At 46.9% G+C, this 25342-nt stretch overlaps 1 protein-coding gene across 6 annotated transcripts; it reads left to right on the plus strand.

Annotated features, from left to right (window-relative positions):
• The first annotated feature begins 370 nt into the window (after positions 1–370).
• Positions 371–23596, plus strand: LOC144719538 (uncharacterized). 6 transcript variants are annotated; one of them, XM_078595551.1, is made up of 12 exons: positions 371–460; positions 3130–3180; positions 4734–4992; positions 5738–5861; positions 6769–6912; positions 8039–8107; positions 10510–10655; positions 11396–11486; positions 15213–15345; positions 18266–18377; positions 18790–18981; positions 19419–23596. In XM_078595551.1, exons 2-12 carry the CDS (start codon positions 3132–3134, stop codon positions 19960–19962), a joined length of 1863 nt encoding a protein of 620 aa, XP_078451677.1. In that variant the 5' UTR covers positions 371–460; positions 3130–3131; the 3' UTR covers positions 19963–23596. The 6 variants fall into 6 exon arrangements, with proteins under 6 accessions (XP_078451677.1, XP_078451680.1, XP_078451676.1 ...); XM_078595550.1 differs by having other exon boundaries at positions 440–591; XM_078595552.1 differs by lacking the exon at positions 371–460 and adding an exon at positions 477–498.
• The last annotated feature ends 1746 nt before the right edge of the window (positions 23597–25342 follow it).

The raw sequence follows: 25342 nt of genomic DNA on the forward strand, positions 1-25342 counted from the left end.
GGTGGTGGTGGGGGCTTGGTGGGGGGGGGGGCTTGGTGGGGGGTGGTGGTGGGGGGGGTTGGTAGGGGGTGGTGGTGGTGGGGGGGTTGGTGGGGGGGGAGGCTTGGTGGGGGGTGGTGGTGGTGGGGGGGTTGGTAGGGGGTGGTGGTGGTGGGGGGGTTGGTGGGGGGTGGTGGTGGTGGGGAGTGGTGGTGGTGGGGGGGTTGGTGGGGGGTGGTGGTGGGGGGTGGTGGGGGGTGGTGGAGGGTGGTGGGTGGTGGTGGGTGGTGGTTGGTGGGGGGTGGTGGTGGTGGGTGATGGGGGGTGGTGGGGGTAGTGTTGGTGGGGCTGGTTGGGTGGTGGGGGGGGGCTTGGTGGGGGGGTGTGTCGTTTTGGCGTGATCCGGATCCCATTGATAACCAGTACGATCCGGATCCTCACTCCTGCAAGGATCCGGATCCGCGGAGCGCTCCTGCCCCAGGTAACGGCGGCCCCCGTCTCCTCCACGACTCGCCGAAGGTTCCTGGCGCCCCGCGTCGTCTCCTCCTTCTCGGCAGCGCCGTGCAATCGTCGTCGGCTGCTGCTGCTGCGGCGTTCGTTGTGTGGGGCGAGGTGAGGGAGGGATGACGATGAGGAGGAGGATGAGGACGAGGCGCTCGCCTCGCACGGGGGAACATGGCGGCTGCGTCGACAGCGCGCTTCGTCTCTGCCCCCCCCCTCCTCCTCATCTCTCTCTTCTCTCTCTGCTAGCCTCCCTCTCTCTCTCCCCTCTCTCCTCAAGTCACGCCGTCGTACCGAGTTTTAACAACAATAACAACAACACCTCGTCGGGTTTGCGACGCGTTAGCCCAACGGTGCCCCTTCACTTTTAGCCCCCTAGGACGGCCGCCGTCGCTACGTGTGTCAAACACCATTGTTGGGGTTGACAGAACAACGATGATGACGACGACGACTGTAGTCGTGGTGGTGGTCGGGGGGAGGGGCGGTATTTTCTAATTTCTGTATTGTCAGAGGCCGCGCTAAAGCCCCCCCCCCCGGGCTGTCAGTGGACCCCGCTGCGTTAGCAACCTCCTGCCCCCCCCCCTCCCCACCACAACACGCCACGTGTAGTGGGGGGCACCGTGGTTTTGTGTTGGATTCTTGGATTTTCTGTTTGCACATAGTCACATAGTCACTTTAAGATGTTGCTCGTTCATGTTGCAACCGATTCAAGAGCCGAATTGCTCACGGGGCTGAAACCTAAATTACTGTCCTGTAATTGTTGATGCTCCCAAGTCAATTGACTTTCTGCCATCAGCAACCCACCATTGCCCAGCGTGGTTAAGCCATTGTCAAACAATTCCCCATTGTCAAACAATTCCCCATTGGCCTGCGAGATGGGGAAGCCCCCATTTTTCAGTGGCTTGACCATGGTTTGGGAGGAGAAAATTAATCAAGAGGCATGCCTATTGGACTAAACATTCAAATCAATGAAACTGAAACCGTTAGCTAAGCGAGAGGTGGGTGGAATGCATCCCCACCTCGGATGGTGGAATGACGATTCGTGGTCGATGATTCGATGAGCTGGATTCGATTAGGCGGGATTTTTGTTTCTTAGGGCGAGCGGATGTTTTGGGGTTTGGTTTGCGTGCTTGTGGGATTGAGGGGAGTCGATTACTCGGGGTGGAAGCGATTAATCGGAGGTAATCGATAAATACATCGATTGGCCTCGATGCTTTAATCGAGAAGGGAAATTGGCCCTTGACATGGGGTCAACTTAAGCTGAGCGATTGGGGTTGAAAATGGCTGATCGATGGAAGTGATTAATCGAGGGATTCGTACATTAATCGTGGCAAAATTAGTTGGGCAGATATCAAGAACGGTGCAGTAGTTTGGTAAAGACATATAACTTCGAAAAATGGGCAAGACATTCGAGATGGCAGATAATCGAAAATGATCGATTGATCGTGGAGATGGAAAGTGGAGAGGGATTGTCTATGAGAGGAATTGTCTGGGATTAAATGAAAATAATTGGCTAAGAGAATGCATTGATTGTGAAGGAGTTCAGTTATCACAGGAAGGGAGCAGTCGGCAAATAATCAAATAAGATTAATATGAGAACCCCTCTTGAGCAAATAACCCTAAATGCACCCAAATCGCGTCACATCTCGGAAGCTAAGCAAAGTTGAGCCTGGATAGTGCCTGGATGGGTGACCACAGTGCAAAAAACATGTTATAGATCGTTTAAGGGGCTACATGGTGGTCAGCAGAGGGCAGTGCGAAAACACAAATTATTGTACCGTACTTTTATGCTCCCAAGTCAAAACTTTCTGCCATCAGCAACCCACACTGCCCAGCGTGGTAAAGCCATTGTCAAACAATTCCCCATTGCCCTGCGAGTGGCTTGACCATGGTTTGGGAGGAGGAAATTACTCAAGAGGCATGCCTATTGGACTAAACATTGGTCAATGAGACTCAACTCGTAATTGAAATCGTTAACATGTCAAAGATGTATGCAGTCGTGTGCAATGTATTGTGGGGTTTTTTTATTGGCCAAGTTGCACCTCTCCGATGAGGCCCAATTTGGTTTCGACTCATTTGAGACGTTTGTATTATTGTCATCAGCAATTCACAACTGGCTGAAAGGCCTCGCATCGTCATCATCTCACATGGTCTTGCGATGCCACAAGTCATCTTGTTTGTGTGCATGAGTTGATCTAGCCACGCAGTCTATGCTGTGGCCTCTCTATCTGTCTGTCATGTATTCTTTGGCTGCCAGTCCATCAACGGTCTCGCCCATCTGCTATCATTCCCTCCAGCAGTGTATCCCACTCGAGACACGATATCTCTATTTTGCATTTATTCTCTGATTTTCATTTTTTTTTTCTACTCGGCATACATCCCAGCATACATTTATCCATGATTACTTGCATACGTTTTAGCTTTTGTTCCATGTTCACTATTGTTGTCCATGTTTCCGCTATAACATCATCACAAGACATCCCCCACTGATCGGCAATCTTAGTATGTTTGTCATTCCACCTTCAGCTGTGACATGTCACCCCACAATTAATGCTTTTCCCCCACAAGCTGTTCAGGCTTTAATAAGCAATCTTCACCCTCTGGGTTTGGTAATTTCATTAACACGGTAATTGTGTATTTTACATGTAGTCATGCCTTCTTTGAAGAAGAGACAAAAGCAAGGACAGTCCAAAGCAAAAGGTAAATGCTGGCATGCACATACACTGCTGTGCAAGTGTGTCAGTGTGCTCAGGATTGTGCCAACCCATAACCACTTGGTTTAAATAGTGCTGTGGCTGAAATATTACGTGTGTGTACACACACCTTTGGTGGACTGTAGTCGTAAATATTAAGTTCGTACGCCAACTCAAGTGTTCGCTTCTGGCAATCCAACAAGTGGAGCTCCCTTAGTTGTCAAGCTGCTGCAGACAGGAGGCTGGTGACCATCCTCATCCCCCTGGTCCAGCAGACAGCATCAGGATCAGTATTAGTGAAGAAAGAAGTGCTACACGATGCCCAAATTGTTACCGTTGGTGCTCCCGCATTACACAGGCAATTTTATCACGTGCAGGGTACCATGCACACTGCCACACTTGCGTTGCACTCACCGGCCGGCTATGCACATGTATGTAATTGTAGCTGAGGCTGAATGAAGCTTTTGAGCCAGACGTGGTGATGCACGCTATTATGTGATCCAGCGGTTTGGAGGCAAACCGTTATGGATCGTGCAGATTTATAAAACTCCCAAATCTGCTGGGATGCGAGGTGGGTTTGTGAACCCATCTGTGCAAACCTATGTTTTTTGCTTGTACTTATTAGTCTTCTCTGGATACTCCGATTACCTACAATCCAAAAAACACTAATTTTAAAGGTATTGGTCCAACATTCTCATGCATGATCCTCTTGAACAACTCAGGCTTTGCTGGATACGTTAATGCCATTTACCTGAATAAATTCTCTGCCTTCCATATACTTTTAATAGAGCAGGATTCTTCATCTATATGTTCCAGCTGGCTATGTAATAAGATTAGCATTTGCTGGTGGGACCACGTTACGTCATCTGTTATAACATCGAATGGGGTCCGGGGCATCATAACGTCTGCACATGTGACCACTAATCTTTATCCCTTATCTACAGCTGTCTCATTTCTGTTGTTTATATCTCTTTCGTCTCACTAATCTGTACCTATTTATGTCTCAGCGAGCCATATATCTCGGCGGTCCACACCTTGGTGGACCACTCCAAGAGCCTTCACAGGCCACCAGTTGAAGAACCCTGCAATTGAGGATCTGTAGTATATTTAATAAATGACTGCACAGCCTAGTCCATGGAGGTTACCTTCATGTAATTTTCATAAAATAGATCTGGAAAAGTTTTCAAGTAAAATGGCAGGAAATAAAGGGTACTAATAATTGAGGTCGTATACAGTCATATAGTGATTTGATGGTGTACGGTGTATTACATCCCAGATAAAGAATTTTGGATGGATGACCACCATGCATAAAACAGATGTTGTAGGCTACTGTAGGGCTATGTTGTCAACAAAAGACAGTGAAGCAAATCCATGATGTACTTTCTCACCGTCCATGCTTACTGCTATTTGCCAACCCACACAAGCATAATAAAGTATAACCAAATAACCAACATGACCTGCCACAAAATGCGGAAGCCCTCATCCACCAGTGTATTGATAAAAGGATTGTGCATGTACATTACCAATATTAATAATAACGCCTTGCTATTGTCGTCCCAGCCGATCGTGAAGCGACTGTGCCCCCATCTGACGGAACTGAGCCACTCGGGAGCATGGACCCCAAGGCTGCCGACGCGGTCCCCGACGCAGACACCGATGATGCCGCCAACACCGCATCCACCGCCAACGACGAGGTGGAAACCGTGGACAAGGAGGCGGGGCCAGAGGGAGAGGAGGCAGGGTCTGCCGCAAAGGGGGCAGTGTCTGGGGCCAAGGGAGTGCAAGCAGCGGGTGCGGGGAAAGATGACGGCAAGCAGAAGTGAGCGCGCCTCGCCGATGTTTGCCATCATTTGCATTTTCATTTTGTGCCGCTGCTGACGTTCTTTAAAAATGTACTGCACGGTGCGATTCCTTTGTACCCGAAGAGATTCATTGTCACAGGTCCAGGTGTTATTAAATTTTGTCTTCCTGAAATGAGAATTTGTAGCACGCAAAATAGAATGTTATGGTTAATTAACATTTCCGGCTATTTGGACTTTGAACAAAACTGTGTGCCGTGTGCGGCGCACACGAAGCCCATGGCTGGCGTTATCAGTCCCCTCCACATTGAGCCCAATATTGACAGGAAGCGCAGCAGAGGTGCTTTTGAATGCATGTGCTAGAACACACTGTAAACTCTACTGTAGACCCTTAATGCAAACGCTGCACAAAGTCAGTGAATACATGCGTGTTTAGTAACAATACATTTTAATCCAAGTGTTATCTCCTTTTGGTAATTACTATTGGTGGTCTCAAGCCGGTGTGAAAATTGAACTATTTTACTTATGGTTGATTTCATGAGAATTCTTCACACCAACTTGCACTGATGAGCCTGGTGAAATTATAGTAAGATAACCTCCACGACCACATGGCATGGGGAGGCCCTCATTCAGCAGTGGATTGACAATGGGCTGTTCACACATACACGAATGTCTGACCTGCAACTTATCCACGTGTTTCTGCTATAATGGCTGCGAAGATTTGGCTTGTAAAAATGGTGAGTTTGTCATCTATCTTGCGTGCAGGCGCCGCATCATTCCTTCCTGGGCCAGCCTCACGAACTCCCAGAATGCGTTGGTGCAACGCGGCACTTGCCGCGTTGCGTCCAACCGACCTAAGATGGCTGCCATCCTGACCGAGGCGCTGCAGGCACGAACACGCATACACGTACACACGGACAATTGCTCATAACGCGCACACAGTCGGCGCGTCCATAACATTAGCATAACATGCATGCATGCGAGCTTGGACTATACATACATTTAGAAAATAGGGTCACGGCAGTTGATTAAAAGAGATTCCTACCCTCGGAATATTCTCTATGCATCAAAGCTTGCACATAAGACACGATTTATCATGTGCCATTTTTGTCAATTACAATACAATTTGGATTTATGTAGCATCTAAATACGACCGCATCTCAGAATGTATGTACTTGTTTACTATAAGCTAATGGAATGAACGAGACAGAGCATACAACACGGCAATATGAATGACACCACAGTACAACCCAGTCAAAAAAATATATTAAAAATTTGAATCGCGACACCGATTTGTGACAAGTTCTCGCATGCGTGCTCATAGGCATGTAACGATTTGTCAATTTAAATACATTCCTACACTTGATGTATGCATTGAATAGTGTGTGTCTGAGAATTATTTATTTGCATTTTCTACATTTAATTAAAAGCATATGCTCATGTAATATTTAAACTCGTGGGACAGACAAGACTCCAAATGAGACTGGGAAAAGATAAACAATCCAAATAATATGGTAAAAACGGCACAAATTAGATTATTCAATCAAATCGCAACCTCGTATTGTGACAATTCATTCAATGTGTATGCATTACCTCTATGCATGGTCGCTGTATATACATGCCTTTGCTCTGTGTGTGTGTAATCAGGGTGTAGTTTGAGTGCGTGTGCATGGTACCTCCGCACATGGACTACACATGCAACCACTGCGTGTGCTTACGTGCGGATCTTTTGTGCACGTGGTTTTGTGTGGTGCGCGTCACGGCTGGTGGTCCTGGTCCATGCGGGGTGTGAGCAGGCTTGCGCGCAGCGCGGCGGGGCGTCCGTGGTGGCCCTCAGGAAGTACATCGTGGCCGAGTACCCGGGCCTTGGACTGCAGCGCCGTGGCTACCTCCTGAAGCAGGCGCTGAGCCGCGAGCGTGAGCGCGGACGCATCCGCCAGGTGGGGTGGGGCGGGGGTGCGGATAGCGTCAGGGAGTACGAGTACGTGTTTTTTATTTGACTAGGTAAGGCCCATTGAGCTATGTACTGTAGCTCTTAATCAGAAGTGGAAATGTGAAAGGGAAAGGGAGGTTGCGAGAGTGAAAGAGTGATGGGGATGAAATTGAGGATTCGGCAATGGGTGATTTCATGAGAATGAGTGAGTGTATATGGGAGTTCGATTCCCGCTCACGGCCAACACCAGTGAAGAATGTCTGAACCGATCCTGGGCCTCCCCTAGGTCGACTCGGCCTGAAATGAGTACCTCGTGTGGTGTGTATTCATCCCCACATAGGTTCTCGCTAACAGGACTTGCCCCAACATTCTGTTAAGGCTATAGGGGGGGTCTTTGTATATGTGTTTGTGTTGGTGGTGTATGCTTGTTTGTAGAAGGCAAGCTGGTGCGAAATGCTTGGACAGTGATTTCTGTTCATGTCCAGTGTGCTTATGTATGTTCATGTGCTTGTGTGTGTGTCTGTGTGCCTTCATGGAACGGTAGTGTAGCGGTTAGCATGCTGTCTACAAACCTGGCCACCCGGGTTCGTTTCCCGCTCACGGCAAACACCAGTGACAATTATCTGAACCGGTCCTGGGCCTCCCCTAGGTCGACTCAGCCTCAAATGAGTACCTGGTGCTATGTGTCAACATCGCCGCTAGGGAGACAAAGGCGGCCGGGCGTGGTGTTGGCCACCCACCCCCTCGTGTGCCGTGCTGGCCTTTATAGATGCTCGCTAACAGCACTTGCCCCTACAGTCTGTTAAGGCTATACGGGGATCTTTATCTTTGTGTGCCTTCATAGGCGCTCGCTAACAGCTCTTTCCTCAGCAACCTGTTAAGGCTATATGGGAGATCTTTGTCCTTGGGGGAGCAGTGCCATAGTAGTTGGTGAGCTGCACTGAACCTGGCGACTGGGCTCTGTTTCCTGGCGTTGGATAACATGAGTGGAAAACCAGTCCAGGGCTTCACCTAGAGCCACTCGGCTTTAAATAATTGCAGAGTGTGCGGTGTGTAAACAGTCCACGTAGGCTGTAAGGGGGAATTGTTGTGTATGTGTGTGACTTGTCATTTTTTGTTCCTTCCCCCCCCAGCTCACAGGCAAAGGGGCCTCTGGCAGGGTTGAGCTGTCCAAACCAAGTGCCCGTGCAAATGGAAAAACGGTAACGCACCAAGCAGCGCCCATCGCACACCCCCCCACCTCCAGCCACCAGTTTCACTCGGCCTTTATTAGAACCTCGTCGCGTGTACCAGAGGTCGCAAACGGGTTTTGATTCCTTACCCGTACCCGGCCGCACCAGGGTCGCAAATGGGAACCCGTACCCGGTCGGGTACGGGTACCCGTTCCCTACCCGTACCCTACCCGAAATGAGTGATAAACGGTTACTCACCAGTGACTCACGGCCTACCCGTACCCGGCCGCACCAGGTATCGGGTAGGGTACGGGTATCGGGTACCCGGTTGCGACCTCTGGCGTGTACCCAGGTGAGCGTACACGAGGGTTCGTGGTCCATCAAAAATTCCATCGATAGGTTGCACGACGCAACTGAGCGAGCTGACGAATTTATTTTAAATATGTAGCAGTGTGCAATCATTTGGAGAGATCTGAGAATGCACCGTGTATCTGGGTACATTGAGCACTCCTCATTGAACTTTAGTCAATGTATATTAACTGTTGCGATGAGATTAAAGATTAAATACGTGCGTGATGTTGTAATAGGTTTTTACCCTTTTATCTGGCAACAAAACTGACACCTTTATACAAGGGATCATGTTTGCAATAACCACAACACAAGCAGTCAAAATGCAAACAAAAAGAGACAACTCTGATAATGATATGCACTGTCCTTGAAATTGATTGGTCCACACTCGAGACAGCTTTTCTTAGAGCCTAGTCTCCACCAGTGGATTTCTTGCAACAGACAACGACTTGGTGTCTATAAACTTTGGGTGAAGGGAGTCACATTTCATTGCCCTAGCCATGAGAAGGACAGAACATCAGCCTATCCGCCTGTCTTGTAATGTACGCAACCGGCTGCAGTGGGGGATCGGAAACACCGAACCACGTGGCCTGTCTGGATCGTGGCTCCCCTTAGCAGTAGTCACATCGTTCTTCCATCAACATTTGTGTGTGTTCTCACAATGTGCGTGTGCATGCCTTTGCCTTGCTGCATTTATATACACATGTGCTCAGTGAGTGCATACCATTGATTCGGTGCAAAATTTTGTTTAGGAGCTTTTTTGCATCGTCCACCACAAAAGTACAAACTTAAAGGATTTCAAAGGACGTGTTGCTGCCGAGTGCATGTTTGTGTATGCATAGGTCTTGTATTTGGTGGTGTGCGTGCACTTGTGTGCGTGCAGTCGTTGGAGGTGTGAGCGCTGCTATTTGTGTGCAGTGGTTAACAATCTTCGACCCAGGTTTAATTTCTGGGCGTGGATAAAATAGGTGGCAAGTGGTATCATAAGCTGTCGTAGGCTTTACCCAGGCTGACTTGGCCTTTCATTGAGTACCTGGTGCAGTGTCTGAACATCAGCTCAGGGGAGACTAAAGGTAGCCGAGCATGGTGCTGACCACACCACTCTCTCTTGTTCCGTGGCGGTGTTCGTAGGTGCTGGCTAATAGCTCCAGCATAGCTGGAGCCGCACTGAGGAGTCCTAAGCAAGCTCAGGAAGTGCCAGGTTGCTTTTCCACTGCAGAATCTGAGCTGTTCCCCATGCAACGAACGAGTGAAGATGGTTTTCGATGACTCGACGACATTGTGTCCTCACAGTGTACGGACTGACAGACCTCACATGCAATAGACACGTCATTCGTTTCACCCCTGGCCCTGCTTTGCCCCCGAGCGAGATTCAGACATCTTGTGAGGCAGGCGTTATACAGTTTCGTTCCAGCTCGGCATGCCAAATAGCCGGTGTAAAACAACCCCTACCGTGAGGGCCCTGCGCTGGCTCGGCTTGGACTTGCTGGCGGAAGAGGCGTGTACGACTAAACAGCGGATCTTTTTGCATGTGTGTGTGCAATGGGGAGCGGTAGTGTAGCGGTTAGCGCACTGCGCTATGAACTCGACGACACGAGTTCGATTCCCACTCACGGCTAACACCATTGACGATTATCTGAACCGGTCCTGGGCCTCTCTAGGTCGACTTGACCTCAAATGAGTAACTGGTGCAGTGTGTGAACTTTGCAACTCGGGAGACAGAGGCGGCCGGGCGTGATGCTGGCCACCCCACCCCGTCATGTGCCGTGTCGGCCTTCATAAGTGCTCACTAACAGCATTTACCACAACAGTCTGTTAATAATAAAAAGGGGGCCTGTCCTGGCTCCTCCCCCCTCAACCAGTATATATACGGGGTCAGATCTCTTGGAATTTCTCATTTACTTGATACATCAAGCGTGCTGTGACGGTTCCACCTGAAGACGGAAGCTTGTGTTGCCTCCGAAACGTCGTGATTTTTATTTTATTAATTTAAATTTTTTACCTACGTAACTTTACCGAAAAAACCCAGAATATATAGTCTGTTAAGGCTTTACGGGGGATATTTGTCCTTGTGCAATCTCCAGGGTCCCCAGGCAGTCGTTCCTCCCACCAAGCTGGAGGATGCCCTGCCATTGGCGTTTACGCGCGTCTGCGTGCCCAAGGAGGCATCGGTTGCCTTTATCCGCAAGTACCTGCTGCAGCACTACCAGCACCTGCCCGTGGGTGACAGGTGAGCAAACTGGACTTATCCGCCTCCAGCACATGCCGCATCCAACTACTGCCGCGTTCACCCGTCCTCATTCAAACACAAATGACGTGTTTCCACAGTGCTCAGGTCTCTCTGCTGGGGAGAGATAAACATGCGTTGTGATCTTACAAATGACTCCCTGGGTTTTTCGCTTCTGCTCTTCGGGAGACTGCATTCTTGATTAGCGTCCTGTATTGCAACGGCTGAGGTGGAAGTTGATGTGCCAAGCCCACGCAATGCAATTTCTGAGCGGGCACTCTTCAAGTTAGGGAAAGCAGCATTAAATGGTTGCTCACCAAAGTTATTTGTGTGAATTGCATTGTGCATATGCAAACCTGCGTATACACACACATACATACATAGGTATGTGTGTGTATACATATGTTGAATGTGGGGGAATCGTGGTGTCAATAGTTCGAACACTGTAATCTGTGGTCCTGACCACTCGGGTGTGAAACCTGAACATGATTCACATTGTAATCAGCAACTGGCAACTCAACTTGGCCTGGGCCACCCATAGGTAAACTTGGCTTGAAATGAATTCCTGCTGCGGTGTAGTCTGCATGCTTGTGTGGTGCATCTTTTTGGTTGTGTCCAGAATTCCCTCATTTGTGTTCTGTGTATTCCTTAATAAGTGTTCCCTAACAGTACCGTTCCAGATAGCCTGGAAGGCTGGGTGGGTGGGGAATGATTGTGTTGTGTGTGTGTGTGCTTCTGTCTAGACCCACCATGCTGAAGCAAGCTCTACAGCGCTGCGTTGGGAAAGGGCAGCTGGAGCAAATCACAGGCAAAGGAGCTTCTGGGACATTCCAGGTTCCAGCCTGCACACAAACCACACCAATCTACACTATGGGAACCTCATTTGCCAGTAAAAATATGATAATTAGTTCTTTACCCTTCTATCTGGCAACAAAACTGACACCTTTTTACAAGGAGTCATGCTTGCATAGACCGCAATACCTGCAGTCATAATACAAACAAAAGAACATAACTCTGATAATGTGCACTGTCCTTGAAGTTGATTGGTCCACACCCGAGACAGCTTTCCTTAGAGCCTAGTCTCATATGGGTTGGACCAGATGACGCCAAAAGGCGCACAACTCAAGGACAATGCACCATCAGAGTATGAGAGCTCGGGGCAAGCATCTACACTATGGGAACCTCATTTGCCAGTAAAAATATGATTATTGGTTCTTTACCCTTCTATCTGGCAACAAAACTGACACCTTTTTACAAGGAGTCATGTTTGCATAGACCGCAATACCTGCAGTCATAATACAAACAAAAGAACATAACTCTGATAATGTGCACTGTCCTTGAAGTTGATTGGTCCACACCCGAGACAGCTTTCCTTAGAGCCTAGTCTCATATGGGTTGGACCAGATGACGCCAAAAGGCGCACAACTCAAGGACAATGCACCACCAGAGTATGAGAGCTCGGGGCAAGCATCTACACTATGGGAACCTCATTTGCCAGTAAAAATATGATAATTGGTTCTTTACCCTTCTATCTGGCAACAAAACTGACACCTTTTTACAAGGAGTCATGTTTGCATAGACCGCAATACCTGCAGTCATAATACAAACAAAAGAACATAACTCTGATAATGTGCACTGTCCTTGAAGTTGATTGGTCCACACCCGAGACAGCTTTCCTTAGAGCCTAGTCTCATATGGGTTGGACCAGATGACGCCAAAAGGCGCACAACTCAAGGACAATGCACCATCAGAGTATGAGAGCTCGGGGCAAGCATCTACACTATGGGAACCTCATTTGCCAGTAAAAATATGATAATTGGTTCTTTACCCTTCTATCTGGCAACAAAACTGACACCTTTTTACAAGGAGTCATGTTTGCATAGACCGCAATACCTGCAGTCATAATACAAACAAAAGAACATAACTCTGATAACCAATCAACTTCAAGGACAGTGCACATTATCAGAGTTATGTTCTTTTGTTTGTATTATGACTGCAGGTATTGCGGTCTATGCAAACATGACTCCTTGTAAAAAGGTGTCAGTTTTGTTGCCAGATAGAAGGGTAAAGAACCAATTATCATATTTTTACTGGCAAATGAGGTTCCCATAGTGTAGATGCTTGCCCCGAGCTCTCATACTCTGATGGTGCATTGTCCTTGAGTTGTGCGCCTTTTGGCGTCATCTGGTCCAACCCATATGAGACTAGGCTCTAAGGAAAGCTGTCTCGGGTGTGGACCAATCAACTTCAAGGACAGTGCACATTATCAGAGTTATGTTCTTTTGTTTGTATTATGACTGCAGGTATTGCGGTCTATGCAAACATGACTCCTTGTAAAAAGGTGTTTTGTTGCCAGATAGAAGGGTAAAGAACCAATTATCATATTTTTACTGGCAAATGAGGTTCCCATAGTGTAGATGCTTGCCCCGAGCTCTCATACTCTGATGGTGCATTGTCCTTGAGTTGTGCGCCTTTTGGCGTCATCTGGTCCAACCCATATGAGACTAGGCTCTAAGGAAAGCTGTCTCGGGTGTGGACCAATCAACTTCAAGGACAGTGCACATTATCAGAGTTATGTTCTTTTGTTTGTATTATGACTGCAGGTATTGCGGTCTATGCAAACATGACTCCTTGTAAAAAGGTGTCAGTTTTGTTGCCAGATAGAAGGGTAAAGAACCAATTATCAAACCACACCAAGTTACACACAACCAAGGACAATCATACACAACCGCGCACAATGATGCAACACCATGCACAGTCACACACAATCGTATGCAAAGACAAAAACCACAAAAGCAACCACACAAAGAAACAACTGCAAAGACAGATCCCCACTATAGCCTTAACAGACTGTTGGGGCAAGTGATGTTAGCGTGCACCTTTAAAGGACAGCATGGCCCACGAGGGGGTGAGTGGCCAGCACCACGCCCAGCCACCTTTGCCTCCCCAGTGGTGATGTTTATGTACCATACTAGGTACTCATTTTAGGCTGAGTCTACCTAGAAGGGAGCCGCAGTACTGGTTCAGATGATTGTCACTGCTGTTTGCCGTGAGCAGGAATCAAACTTGGGTCGCCGGGTTTGTAGCACAGCACACAAACCACTACACTACTGTTCCCCCAACACAACTGCACACAACCGCACACAATCACACACCAACAATTTCATTTTTGCAGGCTTTGAGAGCTTGGCTGCTTTAGAGAGGGATTTACCAATCACATTACAGGGGAGGGGTTTTCACGAGGTGGAGGACTTTCAAATCATTGTTCTTATTTATCGGAGACTAGCGGGAAGTACCCGGCGTTTCCCGGGCGAAAAAGACACACACACACATCGACTTCCACACACACACAGACATCGACCCACACACACAACTACATCGACTTCCACACACACACACACATATGGACTCAAACACACAGAATCTACTTACACACACAAGTGGAGTAACACACAGACATCGACTTTAGACACTCACACACATCGACTCACACGCACATACATAGTCACACACACATACATAGTCACACACATGGACCTACACACACACATGGACTTACACAAACACACATATCGACTAACACACACATGGACTCACACACACACATATCGACGTACACACACACACATCGACTGACACACACACATCGACTTACAAACGCACATGGACTCGCGCAGACACACATTTCGATGTACACACATATCGACTGACACATGGGCCCACACACACACATACACATCGACTTAAACTGTGATGAATTAAATTCAGACTATTACACAAACACCTGCACACATAAACAATCTTGTGCGACATGCGTGTTGTTTTTCTGCCTTGCCCAAGCTTGGGAATTGGTGTACATGTGCAATTTTAACTTATTTACTTGTATTTATTTTTTGTAATTTGCTTACAGTTACCTATACTTTGCACTCTTATCGTTGTTTTATATTGTTTGTTGTAACTTTGTCCTGCCCCTACTGGACATCTGTAAAAAAGAAAAGAGCTTCATAGCTCATCAGATTTCTCCAGGATATCAGAATAACTGCATACTGCAAATTGTCAGACATACAAAATACTAAATCACACAGTCATATACACACACTTGCCTCTATTCACACGCTTAACGTTACACTCAAGCAGTAACACAGTCACACGTGCAGACACAGATGCAGCTGCTGACGTTGGAGATAAATACACGCAGTGAGCACCTGCTAAGTCATTCTCCACTGACCTGTCCGTGGCATTTTCGCCTCGAATGCACATCTCTGGAAGGATGCCAAATTCCTGAGTTCAAACGTTGGAGAGTCCATACTGCATTTATGATGTTCGCTACAAAGCGGTACATTTCGTTGAACAGCTATACCCCAGGCCCTTACTGACACCAGAGGGAGGGATGCGCTGGGAGTACAACTGGTGCTGCCCCCCATCTTAGTCCTTCTTACTATCAAGGAGATCTGTGAAAAAGGGCTTTATAGCTCATAGGATTTCTCCAGGTTAAATAAAGATTCTGATCTCCCCCACCTCCCACGTCTGTCCCCCTCTCTCACTCCGCACCGCCCCCAGCTTTCCCCCAGGTCTCCGTTTCCACGGCAGCCACTGGAGCGCGCCATTTCAACGGCGATTGTGGCGATGAATGAGCCCAAAACGGCGTCCGCCACGGCACTACGCAAGCACTTCGCTGCGGATGGCGTCAAGGGTAAGGCTGCGTGGGCGTTGCGACGAACAAAAAAAAAAGATTGCAGATGTGGCCCCGGTTGTCACAGAGGGTTAAATGTTGTCAAGAGCACCGAGCCGGCAACGCTGCTATCCTAGTTTTGAATTCAGGTGTCAGCCTCCTATCGTCATTGAACTAACTTCGCAAGTGTCGTGAGTTGGTTGTTTTAAGCCTAGTCACTAATGACTCTCAAAGACAATAATCCCCCGTATAGCCTTAACAGACTTTTGGGGAAAGTGCTGTTAGCAAACACCTATGAAGGCCGGTACGGCACACGAGGGGATAGGTGGCCAACACCACGCCCGGCCGTCTTCATCTTCCCAGTGGCGATGTTTACACACCGCACCAGGTACTCATTTGAGGCTGAGTCGACTTCGGGGAGGCCCAGGACCAGTTCTGATAATTGTCACTGGTGTTGACATGAGCGGGAATTGGACTCGGGTCGCCGGGTTCGTCGTGCAGCATCCTAACTTCTACCCTACCACTCTCCATACCAATGACTGTACACACACAAATATTGTGTTATTATTTCAGCCAGATGCTTCTTGGTCTTACAATTAAAATGTTTGATTTGATTGGCATGTGACAAGCGCTTTGCTGTACATGTATACGGCTAGGTTGGATAAAGAAGAGGCCTATTGAAGAGATCACAGAAGCAGTTCTGACGTAATCTTCTGGGAAGAAAAAATCCAACTTATATTAAAAACATTAACAACCACGTGAATAAAAACATTCTGGAGTTGGAATGGAACTGCATTGCTGCAAACATTGGAGCTTTACCTGGTAATATAAAAAATAGTTGAGTTTAGAATGTTCCTTCTTCCACTCTCATTTGAGCTTGGAAAACTGTAAAGCATGAAATAGCAATGTACTTTTGAGTTACTTCCTATCCAATTAATTGATTGACCTTAATTATTGGAGATCTGGTCTTGTGAAAAATATGGTGAGTTGTGGGAATTGAACTCTGTGACCAGTGGATATCTACCTGCAATGAGCATGAATTTCAGACTGTGCTATTCTGTATTTCTGAAAACACAAAGACTAAACCAACTTAAATTGTGCCTTTTTCCTCTGAAGTGTGTTTTAAAAGTTGTATTCAAATTTCCATTGTATGTTTAATAATAATACTTCAGTGGAGATTAAAGTGGAAAAGTCTTAGCTATATGAAACATAAACATTGTTAAAAATGTTACTTTAAACTTTCGTGACTGCAGGAATTATTTTAATTTATTTTTTATAAAATATAAATTAAATAATAAACAACAACAAAATTCTGATGTAGACTGTAGCCTGGTTGTTAATTGGAGTGAGTGTACTAGCAGTCTATAATGTAGACTGTAGCAATGGTTATTAAGCTGGGTGAGTGTACTGGCAGTCTATAATGTGTATTTTGTGTGAATCTCTTGTACTGTCTTAATGGCAGTGATTCTTGCACAAAACTACGTCACAAAACACCTCACTTCATGCCACTGTAGCACTGCATTTAACTCCCCTTCAATTAGTTTAAAATCACTGCCTTGATACTTTATTTTCTTCTGCTTTCGCTCGCTGGGGTTGAAATCAATTTGAATTCAATGCAATGTCTGGAAAATCAGAGAAATATTTATATTTTATCATAATTTAGAAGCAAAAATTTGACTTTCCTTTTGTTTCAGGTGCTAAAGAAATAAATAAAGACACCAAATACACTTTGTTGCTGCGTATAATTATTTATTTGATTAACTTTCAATAAAGAAACGTCTAATTTAAAGCGAATTTGCGTAAATAAATGTCTTGCTTATGATAGTAATGGGGGGGGGGGGGGCGCTTTTGCAGTGACGTCACGTATGGATGTAGCAATGTGCTGCGTATATTAATTTTTTACCGTCACTTTCTGTAAAGAAACATGATATTCGAAGCGACTTTGCGAAAAAAAAATCTTTCCGCTCGACCTTCCGCGTGAGTGAAAAAAATTTACCCGTAAAACAAAGTTTTTCACTATAAATCCTTTATATGCGTGGCATCGGGGCGGCGAGAGTCCTCTCGTCCTCTGACTTGAGATGGCTGCCACCTATGGGTCAGATGATTGTCTGGCAGCATTAAACAATTGGTAATTAAACATTTAAAAAAATTTCCCTAAACAGTGTAAAATTTTGGAAATTTGTTTTCACGAAAATGCATTGTCACGCACAACGAGTCTGTGTGCAAAATGTCAGCTCGATTGGATCACGGGAAGTGGGTTAAAAAACGACCGAAAGATTTGCACGGTCCTAAGCAAGCAAGCGAACTTAGTATAAAGAATTTAAAAATCCACCTGCGCGTGATTATTTTATTATTAATGACGGGGGGGGGATCGGGGGGGTGCGGCATGTGGAGTGACGTCACACACGTTACACATTTCTGGGCTATTGTAGTAATGGGCAACATCACTGAAAAAAATAGCTTCATAGCTCATTAGATTAATCCATTATCAATAAAGAGTCTGATGAGTAGCAAACATCTGCACTAGTGTTAGGTCTCCCTGAGGATGACTCGGCGTTGAATGAGTACTTGGTGAGGTGTGGAAATATTGGGACTTGGAAGACGAAGGTGGTCGGGCATAGTTTTGGCCACACCAGCCCCTCGTGTGCCAAGTCAGCCTTCATGGAGGTGCTTGCCAGAAGCACTTACTCCAACAGTATGTATGACTTAGTTGTTTTAAGCCTAATCACTCATTACAGTCAAAGGCAAAGATCCCCCGTATAGCCTTCACAGAACTGTGGGGGCAAGTGTTGTTGGCGAGCACTTATGAAGGCCGGTACGGCATACGAGGGGGTAAAACCTATTCTTATTTTCATCGTATGTATGGCCACTTGAGGAATCTTTATCTTTGTTTTTTGATTGATGTTTTTTTTTGTGCGTGTGTACTTATGTTTGTGTACAGCCCACGTGCTGAAGCGCGTGCTGCATAAGTGCGTGCGTAACGGCTGGATCGATCAGATCTCGGGTCACGGTTTCAGTGGAACCTACCGCCTCGCATTTCCGTACTACCCCAGGTGCCCCACACACCTTTACCCTGTGCCTCACACAACCACACGATGCATGCACACACCCACATCGTACATACACAACTACACTGCATCCACACACCCACATCCCACACCTTACACAACCACACAGTGCCTCCACACACCCACATCCCACACCATAAACAACCGCAAAGTGTATCCACACACCCACATCCCACACCTTACACAACCACAGTCCATCCACGCACCTAAACCCCACACCTTACATACACAACACACAATATCATATACACCGCGTATCTGCACGTATCTGCACGTACCCACATGCTCACACCTCATACGCACACTCGCGCAGCACCTCAAACACACACACGTCACACTTCGTACTTCCACTCACGGTGCACCCACACTCTAACCCTGTACCTGTGCATCTCTGCAGCCCCCTGATTCTCTTCCCAGAGGACAAGGATATGCTGGAGGGCCGAGCCGGCCGAGACACCGATGACGACATGGAAGATGTCAACGAGGATGAAGAGGAGGAAGAGCACGATGAGGAGGACGACGACGATGATGATGACGAGGAGTCTGAGAGCGACTACTCTGAGCCAAGGCATGCTCGGGCACGCAAGAGGTGCGACGGCTCATCCCCTGTCCTGCACCTGCTGTCGTAACAGTATCATCAGCACAATAATTATCTTAACAGTGGGATTAGCAAACCAGCGCTCAGCCTGTTATATTAACAAGACCTTTAGCACTAACATTAAGGTTGGTGTAGCAACCAAAGGACGAATACACTCGCCTTCAAGGCTGCTGTCATAACAATAGCTTTAGCACCACAATCATTCATCGCGTGTAGTCGGCGAAGGACTGTTGCGGCATTCACCCGTGTCCTCGGTGATTTGTCTGATCCACGGATCGGGGTGGGGGGGTGGCGACCACGGGGAGCGGCACCATTCCTTTGAGGGTTGCAATCCACTTGGAACTTCAACCGCCAACTGAAGTGCGCAATCTGTTGGAGTTTGCGCATCAAGAGTACTCACAGCCCTGACCTTGTACCTGTGCCCCCAGACCTCGCTTGGTGCTCGCCAAGAAGACCCCGCGTCGGTCCTCTGCCTCGTCGGGCCGCGCCGCCCACAGTCGCAAGCGCAGCACGGCCGCCAAGGCCCGCGCGCCGGCCAAGCGCGGAGCACGCGCAAGCCGCTCCGCCGCTGCCCCGCCAGCTGTCGTCGCGGCAGCCCCCGCCAAGCAGGCGGCGTCGCGAGGCAAGGCTGCCCCTGCCTCGCGGCAAAAACGCGGCGGCCGCGCATCTCGCAGCTCCGTCGCCGTGCTGGCGCCCCCCCCCGTCGTCGTCGTCGCTGCTAAGACTCCGACCAGGTTCAAAGTCGCTTCGGCGAAGGTTCCGGCCAAAGCCGCAGAGCCCAAGGCTGAAGCCGTCGCCAAGAGCGACGCGACGCCCAAAACCGCCGGCAAAAAGCAGGCGGCAGGTTCTGGGGTCGCTAAGGCGAGCAAGAAAGGATCTCCGGCCGCGCGCAAGGCCGCGCGCAAGGCCACCGCCGTGAAGGGTGTTGTTGCGGCATCGCCCGCACGAAAGATGAGGCCCAGACGGCACTAGGCCTGTACGACGGCGCAGGCCCTAGTTAGGAAAAGCCTTGAGGTGTCTTTGATACAGTTTTTTGTTCTTCTTTAACGTTTGTTTATTGGGCCTTCATGAGTGATATTAACATGTCCGGTCTCGTTGCGTGCGTGTCGACGCTAGTTTAGCGGCACAACGATGGTATTTTAAGTTTTCTTATTTTTTGAGCCCGGCGTGCTTTACGACGTACACCGTGGCTCGCCGACGATTGAAGGTGCTCTGCGTGCGCGCGTGTGTGCACGCGCGTGGATCTCGCGCGCGTGCACATATTTGTTAGGATTCCTCGTGAGTGCCTGGTTTGGGCTCCCGGAGCTTCGTGGGATTTTGTGCCGATCCAGGCCTCTAGTCGTAGCCACACCACGACGAGTAATCGAGTAGTAACACAATTTTAATCATGTATATGTAGTTGAGATGTCCTTTTCCCTGAGGCTGTGTGAATTCCTATTAGTTACCAGTGCCCCATCTTTTTAATGCACTCCCTCTCTCTAACCCCTTTTTATTTGTCACAGTATACAGTCGTTAATCTTCCAGGCAAATTTAGTTTGCCTTCCGCCGGCAGACATTGGCCCACTTGTCCCAATAGTGACGCAAACATTTTTTTTAATGTTCATTCTAAAGTCGGTGGACAACATAATGTCCCCTCTAAAAAGACATGCATTCACCCCTGACATTAACAGTGAATGTATTGTCAGCAAGGCAGTGTTAGAGATTGATATTGGTAGAACACATTGCCAGACAAATCACTGCTAATTCCTGGTCTCTTGTGTAATAAAGGACTATGATTGAAGGGGATCCTATATAAAATAGTTTTGTGTAATTTTATGCTGCCACCCCTCTAGCCTCTGCTGATTATAGGAGTTCTGGAATTACTTTTTATTCTCTCTGTTACATGACTCCTATAACAATACAAATTGTGATATCGCAATCGGTGATGAACATACAAAATACGTAGATTCTTGCATCGCATTTATTTGTTAACCTAACATGCCAACGTTGATCCCTTTTCATAAGGTGGGTGAACATGGAAGAGTACACAAACATCTGGAGAAATATTTAGTAACAGAACTCTGGAGAGTTTGGTGTTCATGGCCAGGGTTGTGGCTCCCTCAAGTTAATCGTGGCACTCGGTCTAATGGTTTAGTTCAAATCCCACCACCCTTCTATTACCACCGCATTGTGCGTGTCCTGTGCAAAGCAGATGCTAAACATACTCTTAGTTCTTTCGGTAAAGTCACGTAGGTAAAAAATGAAATTAATAAAAATAAAACAATAAAAATCACGACGTTTCGGAGGCAACACAAGTCTCCGTCATCAGGTGGGACCGTCACAGCCAGATTTGCTGCATCAAGTGAGGCAAGGATTCAAGATGTAATCCCTTAAATGCAAGTTGAGGGGGGAGGAGAGGGGGGGGCTCATCAGAATGTGGAAGCCAATGAATGGAACGTATCGGGAGGGAGGGGGGCGGGGCTAAAAGAAGGCACGAAGTGCTACGTAGAACGTATCGGGAGGGGGAGGGGGGCGGGGCTAAAAGAAGGCACGAAGTGGTACACGAGAGTCGGCGATGTGGACGTTTTATTTTTATTAATTTAAATTTTTTACCTACGTGACTTTACCGAAAGAACTAAGAGTATGAATCCTTGCAGTCACGAAAGCTTCAAATCTAGAAGATGCTAAACACTCTGTCACCATCTGCCGTGCAAGGCCATCATATGCAGGCCCCCCCACAAGCAGAATTTTCTCAATGTGAAAATGTCAATCTGTTTTATAGTTTAGTTTTTAAAAGTAATCATTTTCAGTTACAATGCTTATACATTTTGTATACTCTTGTTATTTTAAGTATGTATTGCTATTAATAATACAGCTAGCATTTTGTTGTAAGCTTCACCTAGAGAAGTGTTGTAGAAGCTTTCTTGCCAGCAAGGCAGAAGAACGGTATCGATAAGGAATGTCTTATACCACCCTTGCTGCGTTACGGTGTACGATTTTATTGTGCGTGTGTAGACAATGACTTAGTTTTGGCATTGACAACATGGCTGACAGGTTCAAATGTGTTCACACAGACAACGAAATGGTTGAAAGTTAAATACGAACATCACAGTCGTGATTTTGTGTGGCTTGAACTTCCCGGTATGTTCCTGTTGCAGAGTTATTTTTGACCTAATTTTAGGTAGGGATTTTCTATTGGAAGGATATTGTTTTAGCCAACTCCAATTAGCACGGTTGGCTACGTATGGTGCGAAATAAGTTCAACATGCATACATACAGAAACATGAAAATACGCTACTTTGGTTTTTGTGGTGTCATTTTGATAACCATACCTTAATTTTGTTTGCCGTTCCAAAAAAATGCCATTAAATAGGTAATGAGGTTCGATTTTCGAACAGAAGTAAGTCGGAGGGCATTATTATCTTGATTCGCTTAGGCATGTTTTTAATAAAAACACAAGTCAAGCATGGAATGGTTTTAAACTTGACTAATCCTCGTCAGCTAAGTTTGACCACATAAACCAATTCCAGTGGATGCCCCCATTTAATGGGAAACGTTGAACCAGTTTCAAGTTCCAACTTCTCGGTATCATCAGCAAAGACATAGCTTCAAAAACCAACACGGCATCCGTAATGTGGAAGGATCCTAATCAAGCTGTTGTTAGAGCGGTTATTAAAGCGATCTAAGATCATGTTCTGTATTCATCACTGTTTGATATACCAGTGATTTAAAAGGGAAAGGCTGATTTCTTTAACAATGGTCGAGAAGCAACTGACGTCCACATTTGACTAATTGTTCAAGCTTTAAGAGGGGGACCTACTCCCATTGCTCTGCGTCCACTTCCAAACTGGGCGGTTGTGATGACTGTTCAAATATTCTCACTTCATTTCTACACGTCGTGTGGAAGCATCTGAACAGGTGTCAATCACATCATTTCTGGGCTGCATCTTGAGTCACTGCTTATGCGACACTGTCCTAAGTATGAAACATCATGTTTTGGAAAAGGGTATGATCATGAAAGAGGACACCACAAATAACAATGGCTTGCATTGCTTCCAACAGCTATTGGCATTTCAGTGCTCAGCAATTTGTATGGATTTTTTTTCCCTCTTCGCTGGCAATATTTGAAGGGGTCAGGTCTGCTGGCAGAATGTTATTTGCATTGCGTGAACGTTCCAAGTTTGGCATTCGGTACCTCTGTATTTGCGTAAGCTGGGCATCAGCGAGTGTCTGCCCCACCTGTCATTACACATTCACCTGCATCGTGCAGCCCCAGTTATTACTGCATCTTGAGCTTTCTTAGCCACACTTTCCAAGACAACACCTTTATACCCAATGTTGCCGTAACAGGACAAGCTATGCTGAAGGCTGTAGCGATTATCTTAATGTTGTGATCGCCCAGACTTAATAACAACGATAACAGACTACGAACTCCCTCCCCTCTGTGATCTATTAGAGAGTATTTAGATGTGTGAAGGCCCACATATAGTATTGGCTTGACCAGCTTGTGTTTCTTAATTTTCCTTTGTGTTTTTTGTAATACGCTTAGCAAATGCATGTTGAGTAGTACATACTAACCAATTGTTTTAGTTCATAAAGAAGCATTAAACTTTGACATTTGATTCCATTCAATGGTTCTGGAGTTTATATGGTTTGGTGTGGAGAGATTACAAATTTATGTTGCTTACAATGGAGTGAGCTATGATGTTATTTCTCTGCTCTCAGTTTGGATTCTGACCGAGCTGCACCTCTGTTGTTGTATTGACACAGGAAGCTGTTTACAGCGATTGAGTCAACACCCGAGATATTGTATTTGTATGCTAGCAGTCACCATTAATTAACCCATTTACCCAAGTAGAGTCAGTTAATGGTCTCAACCAACTTAGCTATGACCACAACTCAACCATTGCAATTATCTGCTATGGCCTCCCAAAACTGCTCATCTCCATACTAGAGATGATATAAAATACCTGTACCAGACTCGTCACCCACACCCATACATGTGACCACATCACCTAAAAACTCTAGTCGCTCCATTGGCTCCAAAGCCAATCCTGAATACATTTCAAGATCACACAAACTCCAAGATTCTTCAGGGACTCGCCTCTCCCTACCTCTCCCCTCTCATCTCACTGAACTCCTCTCCACGGACTCGTCGCTTCATCAAACAAGCCCCCTGTCCAACGTTTGCTCAGTAGGAGGTCGCTCATTCCCCAATGCTGCCCCTTAGTCTGGAACTCCCTCCCACAGCCATTAGGGCTGTGGATTTCCTGCCCCTTATACTGGTAGGAACCCACTGGTTCCATCAGCCCACAGGGGATTATTGTGTCCGTCCGTCGTGCAGGGAGGGGCTGGGTGGGGAGGGAGGGGCTGGGTTTGGAGGGGAGGGTGGGGAGGGGCTGGGTGGGGAGGGTGGGGCTGGGTGGGAGGGGTGGGGCTGGGTGGGGAGGGGCTGGTCACCCCGTGGTGCCCTTATAAAACTCAACATTTAACCTACTCACGCCGGCTTGTGCCCGCCCTCACAGTGGCCATATTTGCGGAATACACCACGCCGCAGTTGACCCTGGCCATTGACCGAGCAACCCAACGTTCCTACCAGCTCCCTCCGCAGGAATATGTTTCAAGTCCAGGCTTAAGACCTTTTTCCCCCCTCTGCCTATGGCTGGATGTATCTACAACTTAAATATGCTCACTATTTTGTATTTTCTTGCGTTGCAGTCACATTTGGACGTTTTTAAAACAAACGATTGTATGATTGTACAATTAACCTATTTCGGCCTTCCCCCAGCTTTTGAGGGCCAAAATGCATGAATGTATCAGATGAAATGCAAACCACCCTTCACAGAGGACGAGACAGTGAACCAAAACTAGAACCCCCCCACCCCCCTGTCAGGAATATCTTAAAAAGCCCTTTTGTATTTATCGTTGATATTTACATGTTTAGTTAATATATACAGGTTTCCCTTGCTTTCTGCGGGTTCGGTTTGCGATTTTGCATATATGCGGCAAACCTATTTCCCCCCAAGATTCGCTTCATGAGGTTTGAATTTACTCACCTATGGCTTTGCGGTCGGACGTGGGACAACATTGTGTGTACTATATCTGCTGCATGTGCTGTGTGCACTACTTGGTAGGCAGCTGTCTCGTACAGTTTCGCTTTGTGCGCCCTTTTTTGGAAAGCATTTACCGCATAAAACGAGGGATAACTTTATATGGTACATGCTGTCCTAAAGTATGGCATTTCCAAATAGATAAAGGTGAAATGAGTCTTAAATAATACAAAGCAAATTTATTTTTTATATAATCCTCATTAGACTGATGTGTCAGTATCGAGATGATTCAATTGTTTAGATTTTAAAACAATATACGGGGG

Source organism: Lampetra planeri, chromosome 6, assembly GCF_965212315.1.
Source record: "Lampetra planeri chromosome 6, kcLamPlan1.2.h2, whole genome shotgun sequence".
NCBI classification, from domain to species: domain Eukaryota; kingdom Metazoa; phylum Chordata; class Hyperoartia; order Petromyzontiformes; family Petromyzontidae; genus Lampetra; species Lampetra planeri.

Coding starts and splice junctions, on each gene's coding strand:
- LOC144719538 (XM_078595551.1), top strand. CDS start 3,132: ATGCCTTCTTTGAAGAAGAGACAAAAGCAAGGACAGTCCAAAGCAAAA. Junction 4,993..5,737: donor AAAGATGACGGCAAGCAGAA/GTGAGCGCGCCT, acceptor TCTTGCGTGCAG/GCGCCGCATCATTCCTTCCT. Junction 11,487..15,212: donor GAGCTTCTGGGACATTCCAG/GTTCCAGCCTGC, acceptor CACCGCCCCCAG/CTTTCCCCCAGGTCTCCGTT.